A 21,515-nucleotide genomic window follows, 5' to 3' on the forward strand; every position below is an offset into this window, starting at 1 on the left:
GCAAGGGCATTTTGCATGCCTAATTTGGTGCAAGGTTGTAAATCCTTGAACACCTCAGGATCTGTGGACCCCACAGGATCACCTTAGTATCTGTGGACCCCATAGGATCCCCACCTACCTCCACTCACTTCTTCTCACCCCACTTTCACACAATCCCATAAACATTTTTCCTCAAAACTCTTCACCAATCACCTCAATCTCTCTTCCCTATAACCACTTCACCACTCACATCCATCCACTCTTCCCCATAAACCTACCTCATAAACCCTACCTACCTTCAAAATTCAAAATCAATTTCCCACCCTTATGGCCGAACCTTACCCCCCCTCCATTCCCTATATAAAGCCCTCCATTCTTCTTCATTTTCACACAACACAACCCTCTCTTCCCCTTCTTGGCCGAATACACCCCTCCCCCTCTCATCCATATTTTCTTCTTCTTCTTCATCTATTCTTTCTTCTCTTTCTCGAGGGCGAGCAATATTCTAAGTTTGGTGTGGTAAAAGCATAAGCTTTTTGTTTTTCCATTACCATTGATGGCACCCAAGACCGGAGAATCCTCTAGAAAAGGGAAAGGGAAGACAAAAGCTTCCACCTCCGAGTCATGGGAGATGGAAAGATTCATCTCCAAAGCTCATCAAGACCACTTCTATGATGTTGTGGCCAAGAAGAAGGTGATCCCCGAGGTCCCTTTCAAGCTCAAGAAGAATGAGTATCCGGAGATCCGACATGAAATCCAAAGAAGAGGTTGGGAAGTTCTAACAAACCCCATCCAACAAGTCGGCATCCTAATGGTTCAAGAGTTCTATGCCAATGCATGGATCACTAGGAACCATGATCAAAGTAAGAACCCAAACCCAAAGAATTATATTACAATGGTTCGGGGAAAATACTTAGATTTTAGTCCGAAAAATATGAGGTTGGCGTTTAACTTGCCTATGATGCAAGGAGATGCATGCCCCTACACTAGAAGGGTCAACTTTAATCAAAGGTTGGACCAAGTCCTCATGGACATATGTGTGGAAGGAGCTCAATGGAAGATTGACTCCAAAGGCAAACCGGTTCAATTAAGAAGACTGGACCTTAAGCCTGTGGCTAGAGGATGGTTGGAATTCATCCAACGCTCCATCATCCCCACTAGCAACCGATCTGAAGTTATTGTGGATCGGGCTATCATGATTCATAGCATCATGATTGGAGAGGAAGTAGAAGTTCATGAAGTCATTTCACTTGAATTCTACAAAATAGCCGAAAAGCCCTCTCCTGGGGCAAGGCTAGCTTTTCCTCATCTTATTTGCCATCTATGTTACTCAGCTGGAGCTTTCATAGAAGGAGACATTCCCATTGAGGAAGAGAAGCCCATCACTAAGAAAAGGATGGAGCAAGCAAGAGAGTCCATTCATGGATCTCAAGAGACGCATGAAGCTCATCACCATGAGATCCCGGAGATGTCTCAAATGCATTTTCCTCCACAAAACTATTGGGAGCAAATCAACACCTCCCTAGGAGAATTAAGTTCCAACATGGGACAATTAAGGGTGGAATATCAAGAGCACTCCATCATCCTTCATGAAATAAGAGAAGATCAAAAAGCAATGAGGGAGGAGCAACAAAGACAAGGAAGAGACATAGAAGAGCTCAAGGACATCATTGGTTCCTCAAGAAGGAAACGCCACCATCACTAAGGTGGACTCATTCCTTGTTCTTATTTTCTGTTTTTCGTTTTCTTAATGTTAAGTGCTTATCCATGTTTGTGTCTTATTACATGATCATTAGTAGTTAGTAACTATGTCTTAAAGTTATGAATGTCCTATGAACCCATCACCTCTCTTAAATGAAAACTGTTTTAATTCAAAAGAACAAGAAGTACATGAGTTTCGAATTTATCCTTGAACTTAGTTTAATTATATTGATGTGGTGACAATGCTTCTTGTTTTCTGAATGAATGCTTGAACAGTGCATATGTCTTTTGAAATTGTTGTTTAAGAATGTTAAATATGTTGGCTCTTGAAAGAATGATGATAAGGAGACATGTTATTTGATAATCTGAAAAATCATAAAAATGATTCTTGAAGCAAGAAAAAGCAGCAAAGAACAAAAGCTTGCAGAAAAAAAAATAGCGAAAAAATAGAAAGAAAAAAAAAAGAGAAAAAGCAAGCAGAAAAAGCCAAAAGCTCTTAAAACCAAGAGGCAAGAGCAAAAAGCCAATAACCCTTAAAACCAAAAGGCAAGGATAAATAAAAAGGATCCCAAGACTTTGAGCATCAGTGGATAGGAGGGCCTAAAGGAATAAAATCCTGGCCTAAGCGGCTAAACCAAGTTGTCCCTAACCATGTGCTTGTGGCGTGAAGGTGTCAAGTGAAAACTTGAGACTGAGCGGTTAAAGTCAAGGTTCAAAGCAAAAGAAGAGTGTGCTTAAGAACTCTGGACACCTCTAATTGGGGACTTTAGCAAAGCTGAGTCACAATCTGAAAAGGTTCACCCAATTATGTGTCTGTGGCATTTATGTATCCGGTGGTAATACTGGAAAATAAAGTGCTTAGGGCCACAGCCAAGACTCATAAAATAGCTGTGTTCAAGAATCATCATATTGAACTAGGAGAATCAATAACACTATCTGAACTCTGAGTTCCTATAGATGCCAATCATTCTGAACTTCAATGGATAAAGTGAAATGCCAAAACTATTCAAGAGGCAAAAAGCTACAAGTCCCGCTCATTTAATTGGAGCTATGTTTCATTGATAGTTTAGAATTTATAGTATATTCTCTTATTTTTATCCTATTTGATTTTCAGTTGCTTGGGGACAAGCAACAATTTAAGTTTGGTGTTGTGATGAGCTGATAATTTATACGCTTTTTGGCACTATTTTTAGTATGTTTTTAGTAGAATCTGGTTACTTTTAGGGATGTTTTCATTAGTTTTTATGTTAAATTCACATTTCTGGACTTTACTGTGAGTTTGTGTGTTTTTTTGTGATTTCAGGTATTTTCTGGCTGAAATTGAGGGACTTGAGCAAAAATCATATTCAGAGGTTGAAGAAGAACTGCTGATGCTGTTGGATTCTGACCTCCCTACACTCAAAGTGGATTTTCTGGAGCTACAGAACTCAAAATGGCGCGCTTCCAATTGCGTTGGAAAGTAGACATCCAGGGCTTTCCAGAAATATATAATAGTCCATACTTTAGCCGAGTTTAGACGACGTAAAAGGGCGTTGAACTCCAGTTCTATGCTGCTGTCTGGAGTTAAACGCCAGAAACACGTCACAAGCCAGAGTTGAACGCCAGAAATACGTTACAAACTGGCGTTCAACTCCAAGATTGACCTCTACACGTGTAACATTCAAGCTCAACCCAAGCACACACCAAGTGGGCCCCGGAAGTGGATTTATGCATCAATTACTTACTTCTGTAAACCCTAGTAACAAGTTTAGTATAAATAGGACTTTTTACTATTGTATTAGACATCTTTGATCAGTTTTATGCTATCTTAGACTTTCATGGGGGCTGGCCATTCGGCCATGCTTGAACCATTATCACTTATGTATTTTCATACGGTAGAGTTTCTGCACTCCATAGATTAAGGTGTGGAGCTCTGCTGTTCCTCAAAGATTAATGCAAAGTACTACTGTTTTTCTATTCAATTCAACTTATTCTGCTTCTAAGATATTCATTCGCACTTCAACCTGAATGTGATGAACGTGACAATCATCATCATTCCCCCACGAACGCGTGCCTGACAACCACTTCCGTTCCACCTTAGATTGAATGAGTATCTCTTGGATCTCTTAATCAGAATCTTCGTGGTATAAGCTAGATTGATGGCGGCATTCATGAGAGTTCGGAAAGTCTAAACTTTGTCTGTGGTATTCCGAGTAGGACTCTGGGATTGAATGATTGTGACGAACTTCAAACTTGCGAGTGCTGGGCGTAGTGACAGACGCAAAAGGAGGGTGAATCTTATTCCAGTATGATCGAGAACCTCAGATGATTAGCCATGCTGTGACAGAGCATTTGGACCATTTTCACAAGAGGATGGGATGCAGCCATTGACAAGGGTGATGCCTCCAGACGATTAGCCATGCAGTGACAGCGCATCGGACCATTTTCCAGAGAGGATAAAAAGTAGCCATTGACAACGGTGATGTCCTTACATAAAGCCATCCATGGAAAGGAGTAAGATTGATTGGATGAAGACAGCAGGAAAGCAAAGGTTCAGAGGAACGAATGCATCTCTATACGCTTATCTGAAATTCTAACCAATGAATTACATAAGTATTTCTATCCTTATTTTCTATTATATATTAATATTCGAAAACTCCATTACTATTTGATATCCGCCTGACTGAGATTTACAAGGTGACCATAGCTTGCTTCAAGCCGACAATCTCCGTGGGATCGACCCTTACTCACGTAAGGTTTATTACTTGGACGACCCAGTGCACTTGCTGGTTAGTTGTATCGAAGTTGTGAATGAAAAACGATTTATTAAGACGTGCGTACAGAGTTTCTGGCACCGTTGCCTGAGATCACAATTTCGTGCACCATGCGCTATGAGCAGAACACAGATGACGCAGATGCATGGCTGAAGCGAACATGTGATAAGGAAAACTCCAGATGACGCGACCGCGTGACCCACGCGGACGCGTGACAGACGCCGCGCACCAGAAATCACAGAAAACGCTCCCAGCGATTTCTGAAACCCTTTTTGGCCCAGATCCAAGTCCAGAAGGCACAGATTAGAGGTTATAAAGTGGGGGAATGCATCCATTCAAAGGAGAGTCTCCAATTATTCACTTTTCAGAATTTAGATGTAGTTTTTAGAGAGAGAAGTTCTCTCCTCTCTCTTAGGATTTAGTTTTAGGATTTAGGATTATTTCTTCTTCATCAAAGGTTCAATGATCCTTTAATTTATTTTTCTACTTTTATTTTATTACTTTAATTGATATTTATCTTTCCAATTTAGCTTATGCTACATTCATGTTATGATTTTCTTAATTAAGGTTATTTGAGGTATTTCAGTCTATGACTGCTTTCTTTTATTTATGTTACTGTTGCTTCCAATCTGAAGACATTTTTATTCGTAAGTTTACTTTTCCCCTTTTGGCTTGGTTAAGTAATTGGTAACACTTGAGTTGTCAAACTCAGCAGTGGTTGAAATTGGCAGATTACTAATTGATCTAGATCGCTCTAAAGCTAGTCTTCCCACAGGGATTGACTAGGGCTTGAGGATCAAGCTAATTAGTCCACTTGACTTAACTAAGTGGGATTAAAACCCAATTCTCATCACACCTGATAAGGATAACTAGGATAGAAATTCCAAATTCTAATACCTTGCCAAGAGATTTTATTATTATTAATTTATTTTTCTTGTCATTTAAATTACTTGCTCCTTATTTCAAAAACCCCCAATTTACAAAACTCATAACCAATAATAAGAACATACCTCCCTACAATTCCTTGAGAAGACGACCCGAGGTTTAAATACTTCGGTTATCAATTTTAAAGGGGTTTGTTACTTGTGACAACCAAAACGTTTGTAAGAAAGGACTTTTGTTGGTTTAGAAGCTATACTTGCAACGTGAATTTATTTTGAATTCTAGACCACGCAAAAGTTCTCTCTTCAAAATGGCGCTGTTGCCGGGGAATTGCAAACGTGTGCCTTATTATTGGTTATTGTAAATATTTTTTCTTTTATTTGTTTATTTGTTTTTGTTTTCTCCTTTTATTTCCATTAGCTACTATGAATTCTCACCCCTCTCGCTTTGAGTTTGGTTCTAATATTGTTGAAGGAAACGGAAGTTATAGCAGGAACATGCATCAAGGTCAGAACAATCAAAGATGGATGGAGCCACGAGGACTTGATCAACCCTTTAGGCAACAACACCCTCCACAGTATCACAGACGAGGACCACTTTACAATGCATACCAAGCTAATAGATATGGTGGACAACCTTGTAACTACCAATAAGCCCCACCCTGTGCCTATAGACCATCCTTTCAACATAACTTTGAACCACCACACTCACAAGCTCCTTTTCACCATTCACCACCATACGATCCTTATTTACCCCAATTCCAATCCAATTACTCCCAAACACCACCACTTCCCTATGTACCATGTCCAAATCCATCACCTCGAGAATCACAGGCTCGCCTCAAGAAAACAATAGACCAACTTCATACAACCCTTCATCAGCTGGAGCAAGCAATACATCAATTATCTTCCAGACGTTTAGACCCTCAAGGAACTCCAATAGCTTTATGTGGAGAATCTAAAGACGAACGTAGCATGAAGGAGACACTTGAAACCCCAGTGGGCAGTAATGAGCATAACTTTGTTATGGAACAATGGAGGAAGCTCAAATTATCCAAGAAGAAGAAGTACTGATTGAAGATAATAACCCAAGACGCACGTTTCCTTGATGATGATAGTCTCAAGTCAAGTTCTCCTAGTAATGAACTTGCATCCGCAACCGAATTCTCTGAGATCGAAGAATCTTTCCCAAGTGAATACGAAGATGATGCGGAGGTAGATTTCTCTCAACCTCCAGCTTATAACTTAAGTGATGAGGAAGACATAGAAGACTTTGATCAAGACGTGGTTGCATTTGAAGAAGTTTGCAAGGAAGTGGAGGAATTCGCAGAAGATTACAAGGGAGTAGAACTTACAAAGCCACTGGAAACTCCTATCCCAAGGCCATTACCACCCAATATAAGCTTCAAGTGGGTACAATCCTTAACCTTTAACTTTATTTTTCCACTTGAATATGGTTTGCTTGAAATAGATGGCCAGCTCAGAGCTCTCTGCGGCTTTAAGAGTAAGAGGGAAATGGCTCATACTCAGAGCTGGTGCACAAGGTTCAATAAGGTTCCACGCTTCAATTCGAAGTGCACGGATTGGTATCATGTTCAATCGAATGGATCTTGGAAAACGTTTAGTCATCTTGGTGAGAATTTAATTTCTAAACCGCCCGGATGGAAAAATATAGATCAAGACGAAGGCTGATTTAAAAGCAAAGTTTGGGATCCTGAAAAATATTCTGATATTCGTCACCCCGGAAGCCTGAAAATCTATTTGAAGCTGCTCAGAAGCTTTACATGCCTAGTTTGGGACCCCAGAGGCTGTTGGCATTCCAAACATTGGTGGAGATTTCTAGATGAATTTAAGCATAAGCTGCCATAACAGGAAGCTCATCCAATGTCCAACTTAAGGACTTTAACTAAAAGTGCTAGGTGGGAGACAACCCACCATTGTATGGTCGTTCTTTTTCAATTTTTATTTCGTACTATTTGATTTTATGTTATATTATTTTTATTGAACCTGGATGTTATTCATAGCATTTGCATTAGCATTGCATATTGCATAATTGCATACTCGCATATAAAACAAAAGAGAGGAAGGCGCGCGACGCGACTGCATCGCTAAAGCGTTCGCGTCAGTTGCGAAAAACACCTCCCACGCGTCCACGTCATTCACGCGGCCGCGTGATCTGGAAATCGACGTAAAATCCAACGCCCAGAAATCTGGGCTAGAATCGTGTGGCTGTTGTGCGTTTAGCACAAAAGGGCCCACGCGTTCGCGTCCATCACGCGAACGCGTCACTTGCAAAACACCCATCCCACGCAAAAGCGTGAGCGACGCGTTCGCGTCGCGTGGATCGCACAACACCCCAAAGGAGACAGAGAGTTGCGCTGAAACAACGCTGGAATTGTGTGTTTAGCACAATTTCCAGCGACGCGGTCGCATGCCTCACGCGACCGCATCATTCATCCTTTTACCCATTCCATGCGATCGCGTCACTCACGCGATTGCGTCTACCGCCCGTCCACCCTAGCCACGCGACCGCGTGCCCCACGCGTTCGCGTGGATTCAAATTCACTAACCCCCAGTGACGCGAAACCCTACCCGTCGCGCCCCCAATTCCCCTTCTTCTCCCTTCCTTCTCTGCAACCCACCCCCTCACCACCCACCACTCCCAGCCGATCACCTCCGACCGCCACAGCACCCTCAACCACCCAACCACGACCGCGACACCACCGACACCCCCCTCCTTCTCGCCTCTTCCTTCCCCTCCCTTTTCTCTTCCCCCCCTCCGCCACTGCCCCCCCCATCGCGCCCTCACCGCCGCGCCTCCCGCCACCAACGCCCACCCCCCTCCCTTCCTTCCCCCTTAACCTTAACTCCCTGCACCCCAGCCCTAACCCAACACCACAAAACCATCCCTGCCGCCACCAAGGTTTGCCGCCGCGCCACCCTACGCCACCGCTGCACTGCCGCCAACACCACCCCACTCCCACCACCTCTCGTCATTCCATACTTGTGCCTCTAACCACCAGGTTCCGCCGAACGCTGCTTTTCTTTCATTCGTAGTTAGTTGCATATTTCTCAGTTTATGTTTAAATTTAGGATAGTTAGATATGTATGTTGTAGTGGATTCTAGGTGGTTCGGTAGCTAGGATGTGGTTAGTGGATTTAGGCCTGATTCATTGCGCTGTTCTTGCTACTTGTTTTCTAATTTTCGCAATTCTGCTGTTGCTGTGATGTTAGTTTTGTTAATATGATGTTCTTACTGTTCATGCTACTATTGCGACTGCTCTTTCATGTTCATATTATTTATGCCTATTTGCAGATCTGTTTTAATTTATATGAACTATTCTGCTTGCTGTTTATTACCCGGGAACATCCAATTTTAGCTGGAATGCTGTCCAATTTTCTGTAAATTGTTTTGATATTCATTCATATTTTGGTTTTGGCAATTTAAATTTGGCACTCCTCAACTTTTACCAAACCAATTCATGAATGCACGGGCCAACATTCCTATTCATCTGTTTTCCCGGTTAATAAATCGCTTTATTGATGATTAGATTTTAATTTTTGCTATTTTTATATCTATATGAATCATCAACAACTTGATTTCCTTGCTTGAATATGAGTTGTCTGTTGCTTAAAATTGTGAAATTCTTGTTACTTAGAAACCAATCATCATGCCACTTACTCTGACTTTCTTTTTACTAACTCACTAATTTTCGCTTTCTAACCTCTTTTTCAATTTTACCCACTTTTAACTTTCTAACTTCCCCCTCTGCTTTTAAACTAACTCTTTCAACTTTTTCACTCATGGCATGATTATTGTTGCTCCTACTCAACAAGTATTCCACTCATAAAATATTGTGGATTGTTATTTTTCATCCCCGATTTTTAACTCCGAAACAATCCAAAATACACAATTATTCAACTCATTTCATAATTCTGCTGCTCCTTTGCCACTATGTGCTTATCTTGTTATTTGCCTACTTGTTTTCCTGTTTTTATTATATCCTAGATTTCTATTTTTCAGGATGTATGACCCTCAAAGAAAAGGAAAAGGCAAGGCTACCACTGGCAAACGGAAAAGAGGTGAATCCTCTATGTCTATCCTGGAGATTATGCATGATGACTCCTGGCGGGAAAAGCACTTTACCCCGCAGGAGAAGGCTGACCAGCTCCTCCCTGCCAATGATCCAATTAAGTTTGCAAACCGATACTGTGAGCTGAAGTATCCAGTGTTTGCTACCTCCAGAAATATGTACCTGGAGCGGACTTTGAAAATTCCAGAAGAACTACAGCAGTACACCTCCGATCAGATCAAATAGAGAGGCTGGTTCTTCTTGGAAAGAAATCTGACTGAGGTCAATGCTTCCTGGGTAAGAGAGTTTTACTGCAATTATTTCAAGACTTCCCTGGATGTAGTGCACCTCAGAGGGAAACAGATACTGGTCACTGAAGAGGCCATTGAGGATATTCTGCGCTTTCAGCCTAAGCCCGATCAGCCTGACGGTTACCAAAAGGCTGAAGAGGACATGCGCTTTCTAAGATTCGACTGGGATGCTGTCAAAGAGAGGATAGCCCTTGACCCTACTGTCCCCTGGGTCATGGGTAAGAACACCACAATGCCTAAAGGAATCAAGCTTATGTATCTGAATGATGAGGCTCGGCTCTGGCACCAGATCCTGAGCAACTTTGTTATGCCGAGCACTCATGAGACGGAGCTGCCTGCTACTATGATCACCCTTCTATGGTGTGTACTGGAGGGTAAGGACCTGTATTTGCCACGATTCATCTGGCACTTTATGGCCAGGGTCTATATCAGAGGCACCCTTCCTTTCCCTTACCTGGTTACCCAGCTAGGCCGTCGTGCTGACGTACCTTGGGAGGATGCTGATGAAAAGCCACCTGCTGCGGACTGCAAGAAGATTATCCCTCACAGCAGAAAGTTTTGGGCTTTAGGCTATACACCTCCATTCCTCACCACTTCTGCTTAGACAGCCACGCCTTCAGCTGCCCCCTCTTCTTCCACTGCTGCACCAGCCCCACCCACTGCACCTCCACCTGCTCCTGAGCCTATTTACCATTTGGTGCATCGACTCTTCGCCCGTTTGGACCGTATGGAGAGTCGCAACAAGCGACGCTATGAGCACCTCAAGTTGATGATCCGATCCGGCGGCGACATCCCCTCCGAGCCGAACACCCCTTCTAACACATCTGAGGCAGAGGCGAGCGTTCATGAGGAGGAGACACATGCCCAGGCTGCACAAGCAGAACCGGAGCAGGCTGCGCCACAGCAGGAGGAGCCACACCAGATACAGGCCGCAGACCCCGAGATTTCCATCCAGTCAGAGCCTCCACTGCAGCAAACTGATCCTCGTACCCTCATCCAGTCTGCAGATCCTCAGGTCACCACCGAGACTCCAGCAGCCCATCCTTCCAGTGATGACACTCCTTCACACCCGGTTTGAGTGAGCATCGAGGACGATGCTTTATTTTAAGTGTGGGGAGGTCGCCATCTCTGGCGTATCTTTTTGGTGAACCACTACAGACTCTTTCTATCTTATTTTGTTTATTTTTCTGTATTTTTATCTTTATTTTCATTTTTATCTTTCAATACTTGCACACTGTTGTTTTGCTGTATTTTTACTCTATTTTCGTATTTTGCACTTTAGTTTATATTTTAGCCATTTAATTTAGTTGCAATTCTAAAATTATTAGTTATAGAATATGTGGATTAATTAATATAGTTTACCCCTTTTAGCATATGATAGTTTGGTTTAAATTGAAAATAAAAAGGAAGTAAACTAGAGACTTTAACATAATAAAAAACAATCCACACACCTTGTATATAGAACATAACATGTTAGTTAGTTAACAACATTTCATCAAGGAGGAACACTAAAACTTTAAAGCCACCAAAAAAAAAATTTTACATTGAGAATAATGGGAATTCTTAAATTCTACTTGCATGACATGTGTAACTGATATATGATTTTTGAGCTAGAAAACACACAGCCTATGAGTTTTGAGCATAATTGTATGGTTGCATTCAAACCATAATTTTTATTCCTGTGTGTTTCGCCCTTCTTTTTATTCTGATATTCTTTGCTTTGTTTTAATCTATATGTCCAATATAGAGTATAGATACATACTAAGAGATGATTGAGGCCATTGCTTGAAATATTTGCTCACTTATCCCAAATTAGCCTACCTTTTACATCACCCTTGTTAGCCCCCTTGAGCTTTTTAATCCCCTCTTGTTCTATAAACCACATTACTAGCCTTAAGCAAAAAAAAAAAAAAAAAAAAACAAAATAAAAATCTCAAGTTGAATCCTTGGTTAGCTTAAGATAGAAATTGTGTATTGTTTAAGTGTGGGGAACTTTATGGGAACATGGATGATAGAAATAAAGGTGGAAAGATAAAAAGAATAAAGATGTTTCAAAAATTTGAGAAGCACACTCATGCGAATTCAAAACAATTGAATTACCATGTGCATTAAAAAAAATTATTTTCGGTATTTAATTAAGGGGACACAAAAAAATCCCCAACTGCAAAATAAGAAAGAATCAATGCACATGGGATAAAATTAAAGTTAATGCATGAGCTTGCAGTACAAAGTGAGAAAAGTTAGGCAAATAGGTTAAGAAACTTTGAATTACAAAATATGTATGTTAGGTGAGATCTTAGACTAATCAAGGATTCACTTATTAGCTCACTTAGCCTTATACATATACCCTTACCTTTACCTTGGCCCCATTACAACCTTGAAAAAGACCTCGTGATTTTTGTATGTCTGTATTCTATAATTGTTGATTGGTTAGATGAAGAACAAAGTTATAGAAAGTAAGGATAAAAAGAGGAATAGAGTGATTAACCCAATAAACACTGAGTGACTAGAGAGTAAACACAAAATCCAGTGAGGGTTCAATAGCTCATCACCATATATCTCTACGTAAATTGTTAATTGTCTTGCAAGTTTGAAAAATATTTTTACCCATCTCAATTGTAAAAGTGCTTTAACATTATCTAAGGTTGGCTATGCATATATGATTCCTTGAGAATGTGAATTAATTTAACTACATGTAAGTTTTATATACAAGTGAATAACAATTAGAATTGTATGATTCATTTAGGTAGTTGCATTTAGGATAGATTGCACTGCATGTGATTCCACCACTTTAACTTTACCTTACTCTTTATCTTGGACTTAGCATGAGGACATGCTATTGTTTAAGTGTGGGGAGGTTGATAAACCTATATTTTATGATATATATTGTGCTCAATTTAGGTGATTTATTCAATCCTTCACTCACTTATTCATGTAAATTGCATGGTTTTACTCTCCCTTCCTTATTATGTGATATATGTGAAATACATGTTTCCTATGCTTTGAAATTATTTATTTTAATTACCCTTTATTACCATTCGATGCCGTGATTTGTGTGTTGAGAAGTTTCAGATCTTCTAAGGCAGGAATGACTTAAAGGATGGAAAGGAAACATACAAAAATGGAAGGAAAGCACAAAATGGAGTTATTGAAGAAACTGGTAGCGACGCGAACGCATGGACGACGTGGCCGCATGCCTAGCGCGAAAAGACAGTGACGCGAACGCATGACTGACGCGGACGCGCGCCATGAGCAGAACACAGATGACGCGGACGCATGGCCGAAGCGAACGCGTGATAAGGAAAACTCCAGATGACGCGACCGCGTGACCCACGCGAACGCGTGACAGACGCCACGCACAAGAAATCACAGAAAACGCTCCCAGCGATTTCTGAAACCCTTTTTGGCCCAGATCCAAGTCCAGAAGGCACAGATTAGAGGTTATAAAGTGGGGGAATGCATCCATTCAAAGAAGAGTCTCCAATTATTCTCTTTTCAGAATTTAGATGTAGTTTTTAGAGAGAGAGGTTATCTCCTCTCTCTTAGGATTTAGTTTTAGGATTTAGGATTATTTCTTCTTCATCAAAGGTTCAATGATCCTTTAATTTATTTTTCTACTTTTATTTTATTACTTTAATTGATATTTATCTTTCCAATTTAGCTTATGCTACATTCATGTTATGATTTTCTTAATTAAGGTTATTTGAGGTATTTCAGTCTATGACTGCTTTCTTTTATTTATGTTACTGTTGCTTCCAATCTGAAGACATTTTTATTCGAGTAAGTTTACTTTTCCCCTTTTGGCTTGGTTAAGTAATTGGTAACACTTGAGTTGTCAAACTCAGCAGTGGTTGAAATTGGCAGATTACTAATTGATCTAGATCGCTCTAAAGCTAGTCTTTCCACGGGGATTGACTAGGACTTGAGGATCAAGCTAGTTAGTCCACTTGACTTAACTAAGTGGGATTAAAACCCAATTCTCATCACACTTGATAAGGATAACTAGGATAGAAATTCTAAATTCTAATACCTTGTCAAGAGATTTTATTATTATTAATTTATTTTTCTTGTCATTTAAATTACTTGCTCCTTATTTCAAAAACCCCCAATTTACAAAACTCATAACCAATAATAAGAACATACCTCCCTACAATTCCTTGAGAAGACGACCCGATGTTTAAATACTTCGGTTATCAATTTTAAAGGGGTTTATTACTTGTGACAACCAAAACGTTTGTAAGAAAGAACTTTTATTGGTTTAGAAGCTATACTTGCAATAAAAATTTATTCTAAATTCTAGACCACGCAAAAATTCGGCTTAGTTTTTCTTTGTTTTGTTGTTCCTTTTTTTTTTTGTTTTTTTTTTATATCACCAAAGGAATTAATATTTAAAATTTTATGCATATAATATTTGGTAAATTCTATCTAATCCCTCTTAAAATAACATGTAAAAATGACGTCAAGCTCCATTGCTTTCTTGTTAACAATGACATCGAACTCCACCAGCGGGGCAAACCAATCAAATGTGTTGCCATCATTGTTAGCTCCCATCTTAGTAAGATAATCAGAATATAAATCCGAAACATAAAGCTAAATTACTATGCAATTACTAAGATTAATGATTAATCCAATAAATCCTAAACATAATAAAAAAACAAATATTTTTTTTGCACAATCAAAACACATAATTAGAATTTATTTGCACAATCATTTTTTTAGCATAATCAATAAGTAGCATCAAGCGCAATAAGCAAAAAGCAGAACAACATAATTGAAAAATTTTAATATTCTCTCTTCACCGAATCAATCATCATCTTCAACTTCACGAAGCAAGTCTTTTGAAAGCTCGAGACAGTGGCGGCGAGCAGCGGCCTCTCACTCCAAAACTCCTACCCTGCGGCGACATCAAAGTAGTCATGCACTCATACCTCCTCCTCTGTCAAGCACACACCAACTCTCTTCTTTGCAACTTCGCCATCAAAATCAGATTCACCATCGCAAAATTGCAATCACATATTCGTTGTCGATTGTTCGCTCACAGTTGCTCATCGTGTCTAGGTTCTGGACTAGTTATGTTTTTACTTGTTGCTGTTCATAATTACAAAGAGGGATGAACCTAAGAAGAGAATTGGGAAAATAAACTGTTGGCACTAGCAATTTTTAACAATTTTAATCAACCTGTTGCGCCTTTTTTTTATTTTAACAGGTTTAAAATCTCCGCTTTTTAATTTGTACATCGAAGCCTAGTTGGTGTTGCACTCGGTTATGAGAAGGAGGGGGGCTTCACATTGGTGTGGTGTCAGGGTGGAATGAAAATCAGACTCTGCGAATTTATAAAAAAATTACACACTACTAATAACACGGAGGGTCCGATTACCACCTTCCGAAAATTCAAAATTTCACCAGCTCCAAATCGGACCCTCCAATTTGTGGAGCCAAATTTGAAATTTAATGAACTCGCACGGTCCGAGTTCTTGGATCTGACACTAACAAAAAATCTGCCCCACAGATTGGTCTGGTACCCCATGATTCCATATCTGGAGAAGACATACACACCCTTCCATATCGAAAAAATTGAATCTAAAATCTCAGCTAACCTGCTTTTTTTGTGATTTTGATAGGGGTGGCAAAGCGTTGAGCATATATACAAAATTGTAAAATAAAATAAATAAAGTTAATAACTAAAAGAAGAATAAAAACAAAAAAATAAAAAAAAGTGTTTAAAAATTCTATAATTATTAATTTTATAATAGTAATCACACTTTTATGTAATAAAAAAAAGAAAAATAAAAATCTTCGACTCGGCGGACCGGTCCGCCCCGCCCCGCCAAAACCCGCTAATTTGGCGGTGCGAGTTTGGCGGATTTTTTTAATTTGGCGGGTTCCAAATCCTAGCCCGACCTGCCTTTTTTAGCGAATTTAGCGGATCGGCCCGACAGACTTGACCCGTTTTACTACCCCTAGATTTTGACAAGTTAATATGATAAGTTCGACTCATTTTATCACCCCTAATATTAAAACATTTATTTTGGTTAAGTTGGATCCTTGTGCATTTAGGGCATAAATTGCCATATCCAAAATATGGGCTTTCGTAGCACATTTTTTCTTCAACAATAATTATCAACACCAATATTGGTTCACTTAATTCTAGGTTCATTCTTTGGTTTAAATTTCAATTGCATCGTTAAGACTTAAAGAAGTGTTGGAATATTTTATAGGTATCTACTTATATAAAGATACTTTTATATAAAAATTATATAAATATATTAAATCATCTAATAATTCACAATATCATCTATACGTAAAGGTGTAAGAATATAAAAATATTTTTATAAAAATAAATACCGATTTTATACTCTCAGGAATAATATTGTTGTTATGCTAATAATAATACACTATTTTATCCGGCTGCTCTCAAAATCTTAATAATTGTGTTTTCTATTATTAGAAATTCATCCATAACCAACACTTAGCATATATGCAATAATATTTGTGATCGAGCTACGCGTCCGGGAATATACATGGATCTCTTCCTTTAATTCAAATTGAGATCTTCACCTGGCCACCTATCTGTATGGATCGGATGATCAGTTACTCATGAAATAAAATAAAATAAAATAAAATAAAATATTAGTTAAATTCTTAAAAAACAGAGGAAAGAGGAGGTAGAGAATAGAGATGAACCCACAGGCCAGAGAAAATAATTGGAGGTAAATAAGGGATGAGATTGTGATTGCGTCTGTGGGGGCGTTTTCGTGACAAGAATGGATGGTGTTAACTGTTGAGGGAACAACTCACGAGGCCCTTAAATCAATGGGTTTTAGGTATCGACGCATATCAATTATATATCATTTAATTTAATTTCATTTGTGACGAGGCCTAGCTACTTGCATGGCCATTAATTCTCTAATACAGTCATGCTTATTTATTAACTAAATCAACCTTCTTATCCTTATATCCTCACGTCATATCCTTCTCGTACAAATCCGATCCACTTCAGCTTCATCTTAATTTGTGATACATCAACATAGTACATAGTAACATTCTCGTTTATGCATAGTATATTAGCTTTAGGGGTCATGTAAACCAATGCTGCCAAACTCATATTGCTGACTTGCTGTGTTAACATCCAATTAGAATATGCCAACTGGCAAGGGTTGAATAGTCTGCTAAGGAAACCAAGCAGGCACCATACGATATGACAAAGAGATCGAGCTAGCTACCCAACATTTATTTTGGTGTTAAATTTATTGAATTTACTTTATAGAATAAATATCAAATACTCAAAATTTATTAGTTTTTGTATTTTTTAAATTAAATATTGATTATTTAATATTTTGACAAATTCAGTATCCAATAACACTAGAACAAGAACCATGAACAATTCTTCAAATAAACAGAGCCTTCTTACAAAAGTGATGGAATGATGTTTATCGTGCTCACTCACTTTGCATATAAGGTCAAAGCTTAGTTTTTCAAAATGAAACTAGGTTTAATTTGTTTGGACGGAGAAAAATTCAACTACACTAGTTGCTTAACTTGTATTTTTTAAACGAAAAATTCGCTATTGCATTAGATTACTTTTTTACAAAAATTTTGCTCAGTATATCTTGTAGAATAAGGATAACAATAATATGTGGCACCTTACTTGGTTCAAATTTGAAGATTACGTTTTCAGAAATAATAACATTGATTTGGAATATATAGTTTTCAATTTTGGAGGTATGTTTTTTTTATTATTCTGTTTGATCTTTTCTCAACTTACATTCAACAACTCTTATCATTCTCTTTATCTCTAATTTCAATTATGCTAATGAATTACTTTGTTTAGCAATCACATCTGTTAATTATTTAGGCATTCGCATTACTACTCGTCGGTTGGGGTGAAAAACGTTTTTGTATTTGAAACGAATATTGTGTTTTGTCATGGGTTTAAGAAGCAAAACAGAGTATATGAGGGGCCAGTGCTAATCTCACGCCTCAAAAATTATATTAAACAAGTTAAGACGGTGGCTCAGGATATGGCTGTCTCCAATTTTTAGTCCTTATCCTCTGCCTATCCCCTAATAACAAGTGTGCCACAAGCTATACTTACCATGACAAAATGTAATGTGATGTACCACCGTCTACATACATTTATTATTTATTTTTAAATAAATAATAAAAAAAAGTCTATCTTGTCCTACAATTCATACCTAAGTAATATAAAAACACCCAACCATGCTGTTGTCCAAATCTCCAAATTTCCATTGGTTGTCTTTTCTTTTACATACAATACAAGACAACACCAATGTTGTTACTATGAGGAATGATTGCCATATCATATCTTTTGTAATCAAGTGATCTTAAATTCTTAGTTCGTCCCCCTAGCTCCTGTGTTCCATATATAGTTACCATAAAAGCACCATCTTACTTCCTTCTTCTTCTTTATGATCATGGATGGTAACAATAATAACTGGGTTGTTAAGGATGGTGATCACGATGATGATATATGTGACGCTTCAATATCCACGGGATCCATCTCATCAGAAGATTCAATGAACTCCGCGTGTTCATCTTCTTCAACAGATGATGAGTTCGCTGAGGATGCATCCTCCTCGTCATCGTCATCGAATTCAAACGGCCCTCTATACAAGCTGTCAGAACTCATGAACCATCTCCCGATAAAGTAAGCCATTTCCTTCATGCATATGCATGCCCTTTTAATTAACTTGGATTCTAGTTGCTAACTTCTACCTAGCTAATTTAAAATTAAAATGATATCTGATACAAATGTATGTGTATGCAGGAGAGGGTTGTCCATGTTTTACCAAGGGAAAGCAGAATCTTTCACTTGTTTAGAGAGGGTGCAGAGCATAGAAAATCTTGCTAAGAAAGAAAATGGTAGCAGCCGTTACAGAAACAGAAACAGAATAATGAAATCATGGAGAGGCTTGGATACTAGTAACAGAAGAATGATGAGAATATCATCTTCGTACACTAGTCCCAAGGCAAAAATATCAAAGAAGCCACCGTCAAGGGGATCTTCTTTTGCTTCTCTAGTAACTAATAAACAGAGACTCAGCATTAGTAGTAGTAGTTCTCTCTTTGGAGCATCTACGCGTTCTAATGTACACAAGAATTTTTAATTTGAAATCCATTATATTATTGGCCAGGATTTTGAATTCCACCATTTTACTTTTTGGGTCTACAATCGTCAATTTTGTTGCTTGGCTATTTATGTTGTTCTAGTCTTAGCCAATCGTTATCAAAAATTCTCAACTACAAACAATTTTAACATTTAAGTTTATGTAAGTCATTTGAGTTATCTGCTATTTTTTTTTATTCTTCTTCTTCTTCTCTTTCCTTTTAATTTATTAGAACAATAATAAGTAGTTGTGTTAGAGTAATAAATAAGTAGTTGAGAGTTAGTAGTTGATAGCTAAATATTTATGAGGTTAGTTTAAAATATCTTTATAAATAGCATGACTCTGTATCATGTAAACAACAACTTTAATACATATCTTTTATTTTCTTGTTATGGTATTAGAGCTCAAAAAAGAACTCTGTTGGTACCCATAGTGAAAACTTCAAACCCAAATAATCAGTCTCCATTATCTTCTTCTCCTCTAACGGTAGAATTATCTTCTAACGTAGCACAAGATCCCACTAACCTCTTCTATATTCATTCTAGTGAAAATCCAACATCTGTCCTTGTTACTCCTGTCCTTACTAGCAATAACTATCACTCTTGGTGTCGATTCTTTTCTATGGCCATCATCCCCAAAAACAAATATGGCTTTCTCACTGGTTCTATTCCTTCTCCTCTAACTGATGATTCTTTGTTTTCAATATAGGAGCGTTGCAATAATCTAGTGTTGTCTTTGCTATTTCATTCTCTCTCTTCCTCTATTACTCAAAGTGTTGTTTATTTTTCTACTGCCTCTTCTGTATGGACTGACCTTAAAGAGCGTTTTTTTCAAAGTGATCTTCTTCGTATTGCAGAATTACAAGAAGAAATTTATGCTCTTAGACAAGAAAATCAGTCAGTAACAAAATTTTATACCTCTTTGAAGACATTGTGGAAAGAGCTTGATATCTCACGTCTTCTTTCCGTCTGTAATTGCCCAGCCAAAACACATCGCACACAAGATTTTATCATTCGACTCCTTAAAGGTCTTGATGAGCATTTTTCTGTAGTTCGATCACAAGTTCTTCTTCTTGATCCTCTTCCGCTTGTCACCAGGGTGTTCGCTCTTGTCGTTCAACACGAACGTCAACTTCAAAATGCATCTGGAATTTTGGACGATCAACGAACTATTGCTACTGCCATAGAAGCTCGTCGTCCTCCTCTTGGCCGTGGTCGTGGGTATGCTTCTTCAAACCCAGGACGCGGCAGCAGCGGTTCTTCGAAGGTTTGCTCTTACTGTGTTAAAGGGGACACACCGTGGATGTTTGTTATAACAAACATGGCTACCCTCTCGGCCACCCGCGTCATCCAAGGAGACCACGATTCTTTGATCGTGCCTCTGCCTCTGCTAATGCCAGCTTTGTGTGGACACCGCCTCCTGACTCTCCCACGCCGCCAGTTTCCTCTCATGCCCTAGTTCATGAAGAAATAACTCCTCAGAGAACACACACAGAGCAGGCTTTGGGCCTCACTCCAGCCAACACAACATCCTTTTGGCATTTTTGAAAAAGGCTGAATCTCAATCTTCAGACAGCAAGGATAAAAGCCTCTCATCCTCCAACCAAATTGGGTTTCTTCCTGACCCAACTTTGGGTACCCATTATTTGTGTTCATTTCACACTTATTCTATTTTAAATAATTTTACTGCACAAAATAAATTTACAGGCACTTGGATCATTGATTCTGGTGCCACGGATCATATTACTTCCAATTTATCTTGGTTCATATCTTTTTCTAAAATTGATCCAGTTATTGTTCATATGCCTAATGGTTCTAAAGTTACTTCTTTTTATAAAGGTGTTGTTAAATTTTCAACTTCATTAACTCTTCATGATGTTCTTTACCTACCTCACTTCAATTTTAATATTATTTCTATTTCAAAAATAACTTCAATAATCAATTGTCAACTTACTTTTTCACACTCTTCTTGTTTCTTACAGGACAACAATTTGAAGATGATTGGTTTGGGTAGCATGAAAGAAGGGTTGTATGTCCTTGAAACCTCCATCACAACAAATAATCAATTTCCTACTCATACAATAAACACCACTCATTCAACACCCATTACACCTTTCAATTTATGGCATTTTCGTTTAGGACATCTTTCTAGACAAAGATTAAAATTTTTACATAGACAATTTCCCTTTATTTCTATGCCTCATGATGAGCCTTGTGATGTTTGTCATTTTTCTAAGTAAAAGAAACTTTCATTCTCTCCAAGTTTTAATAAAGCTAATATAATTTTTGAATTATTGCATTTTGATATATGGGGACCATTTCAACAAAATTCAATCCATAATCATAAATATTTTTTAACTATTGTTGATTATTTCAACCGTTTCACTTGGGTAGTTTTATTGCAATAAAAAAGCGAAGTACAAAATCATATCAAGAATTTTCTTGCATTGGTCGAAACACAATTTAACTCCAAAGTTAAGTATATACGTTCCGACAATGGACCGGAATTTCTCTTACATAATTTTTTTCTTCAAAAGGCATAATTCATCAACGTAGTTGTGTTGAAACACCTGAACAAAATGGGAGAGTGGAACGTAAGCACCAACATATTTTAAATGTGGCTCGTGCTCTCATGTTTCAATCTAATTTATATCTATCATTTTGGTCCTATGCTATCAATCATGCAGTTT

General features: G+C 38.4%; 1 protein-coding gene and 1 long non-coding RNA gene across 2 annotated transcripts; one reads left to right on the forward strand and one right to left on the reverse strand.

Moving 5' to 3' along the window:
* Nucleotides 1–16,024: 16,024 nt before the first annotated feature.
* On the reverse strand, nucleotides 16,025–16,499 carry LOC140177923 (uncharacterized). The gene is made up of 2 exons (XR_011869577.1): nucleotides 16,387–16,499; nucleotides 16,025–16,268 (listed from the first exon to the last, which is right to left on the reverse strand). It is a non-coding gene; the product is annotated as an uncharacterized lncRNA (long non-coding RNA).
* Nucleotides 16,500–17,671: 1,172 nt separating this feature from the next.
* Nucleotides 17,672–21,112, forward strand: LOC112738023 (uncharacterized). Its single transcript, XM_025788245.3, has 3 exons — nucleotides 17,672–18,366; nucleotides 18,487–18,808; nucleotides 19,683–21,112. The coding sequence occupies exons 1-3, from the start codon at nucleotides 18,128–18,130 to the stop codon at nucleotides 19,728–19,730; spliced, it is 609 nt and encodes a 202-aa protein (XP_025644030.2). The 5' UTR covers nucleotides 17,672–18,127; the 3' UTR covers nucleotides 19,731–21,112.
* Nucleotides 21,113–21,515: the final 403 nt, after the last annotated feature.

The sequence above is a fragment of the Arachis hypogaea genome, chromosome 13 (genome assembly GCF_003086295.3).
Source record: "Arachis hypogaea cultivar Tifrunner chromosome 13, arahy.Tifrunner.gnm2.J5K5, whole genome shotgun sequence".
Classification (NCBI taxonomy): domain Eukaryota; kingdom Viridiplantae; phylum Streptophyta; class Magnoliopsida; order Fabales; family Fabaceae; genus Arachis; species Arachis hypogaea.

What these genes read in the sequence shown, in the direction of transcription:
- LOC112738023 (XM_025788245.3), top strand. Translation starts at nt 18,128, where the DNA reads ATGATCATGGATGGTAACAATAATAACTGGGTTGTTAAGGATGGTGAT. An exon ending in ATGAACCATCTCCCGATAAA is followed by an intron (nt 18,367 to 18,486) that starts GTAAGCCATTTC and finishes ATGTGTATGCAG; the next exon opens with GAGAGGGTTGTCCATGTTTT. An exon ending in GAGCATCTACGCGTTCTAAT is followed by an intron (nt 18,809 to 19,682) that starts GTACACAAGAAT and finishes TTCGTATTGCAG; the next exon opens with AATTACAAGAAGAAATTTAT.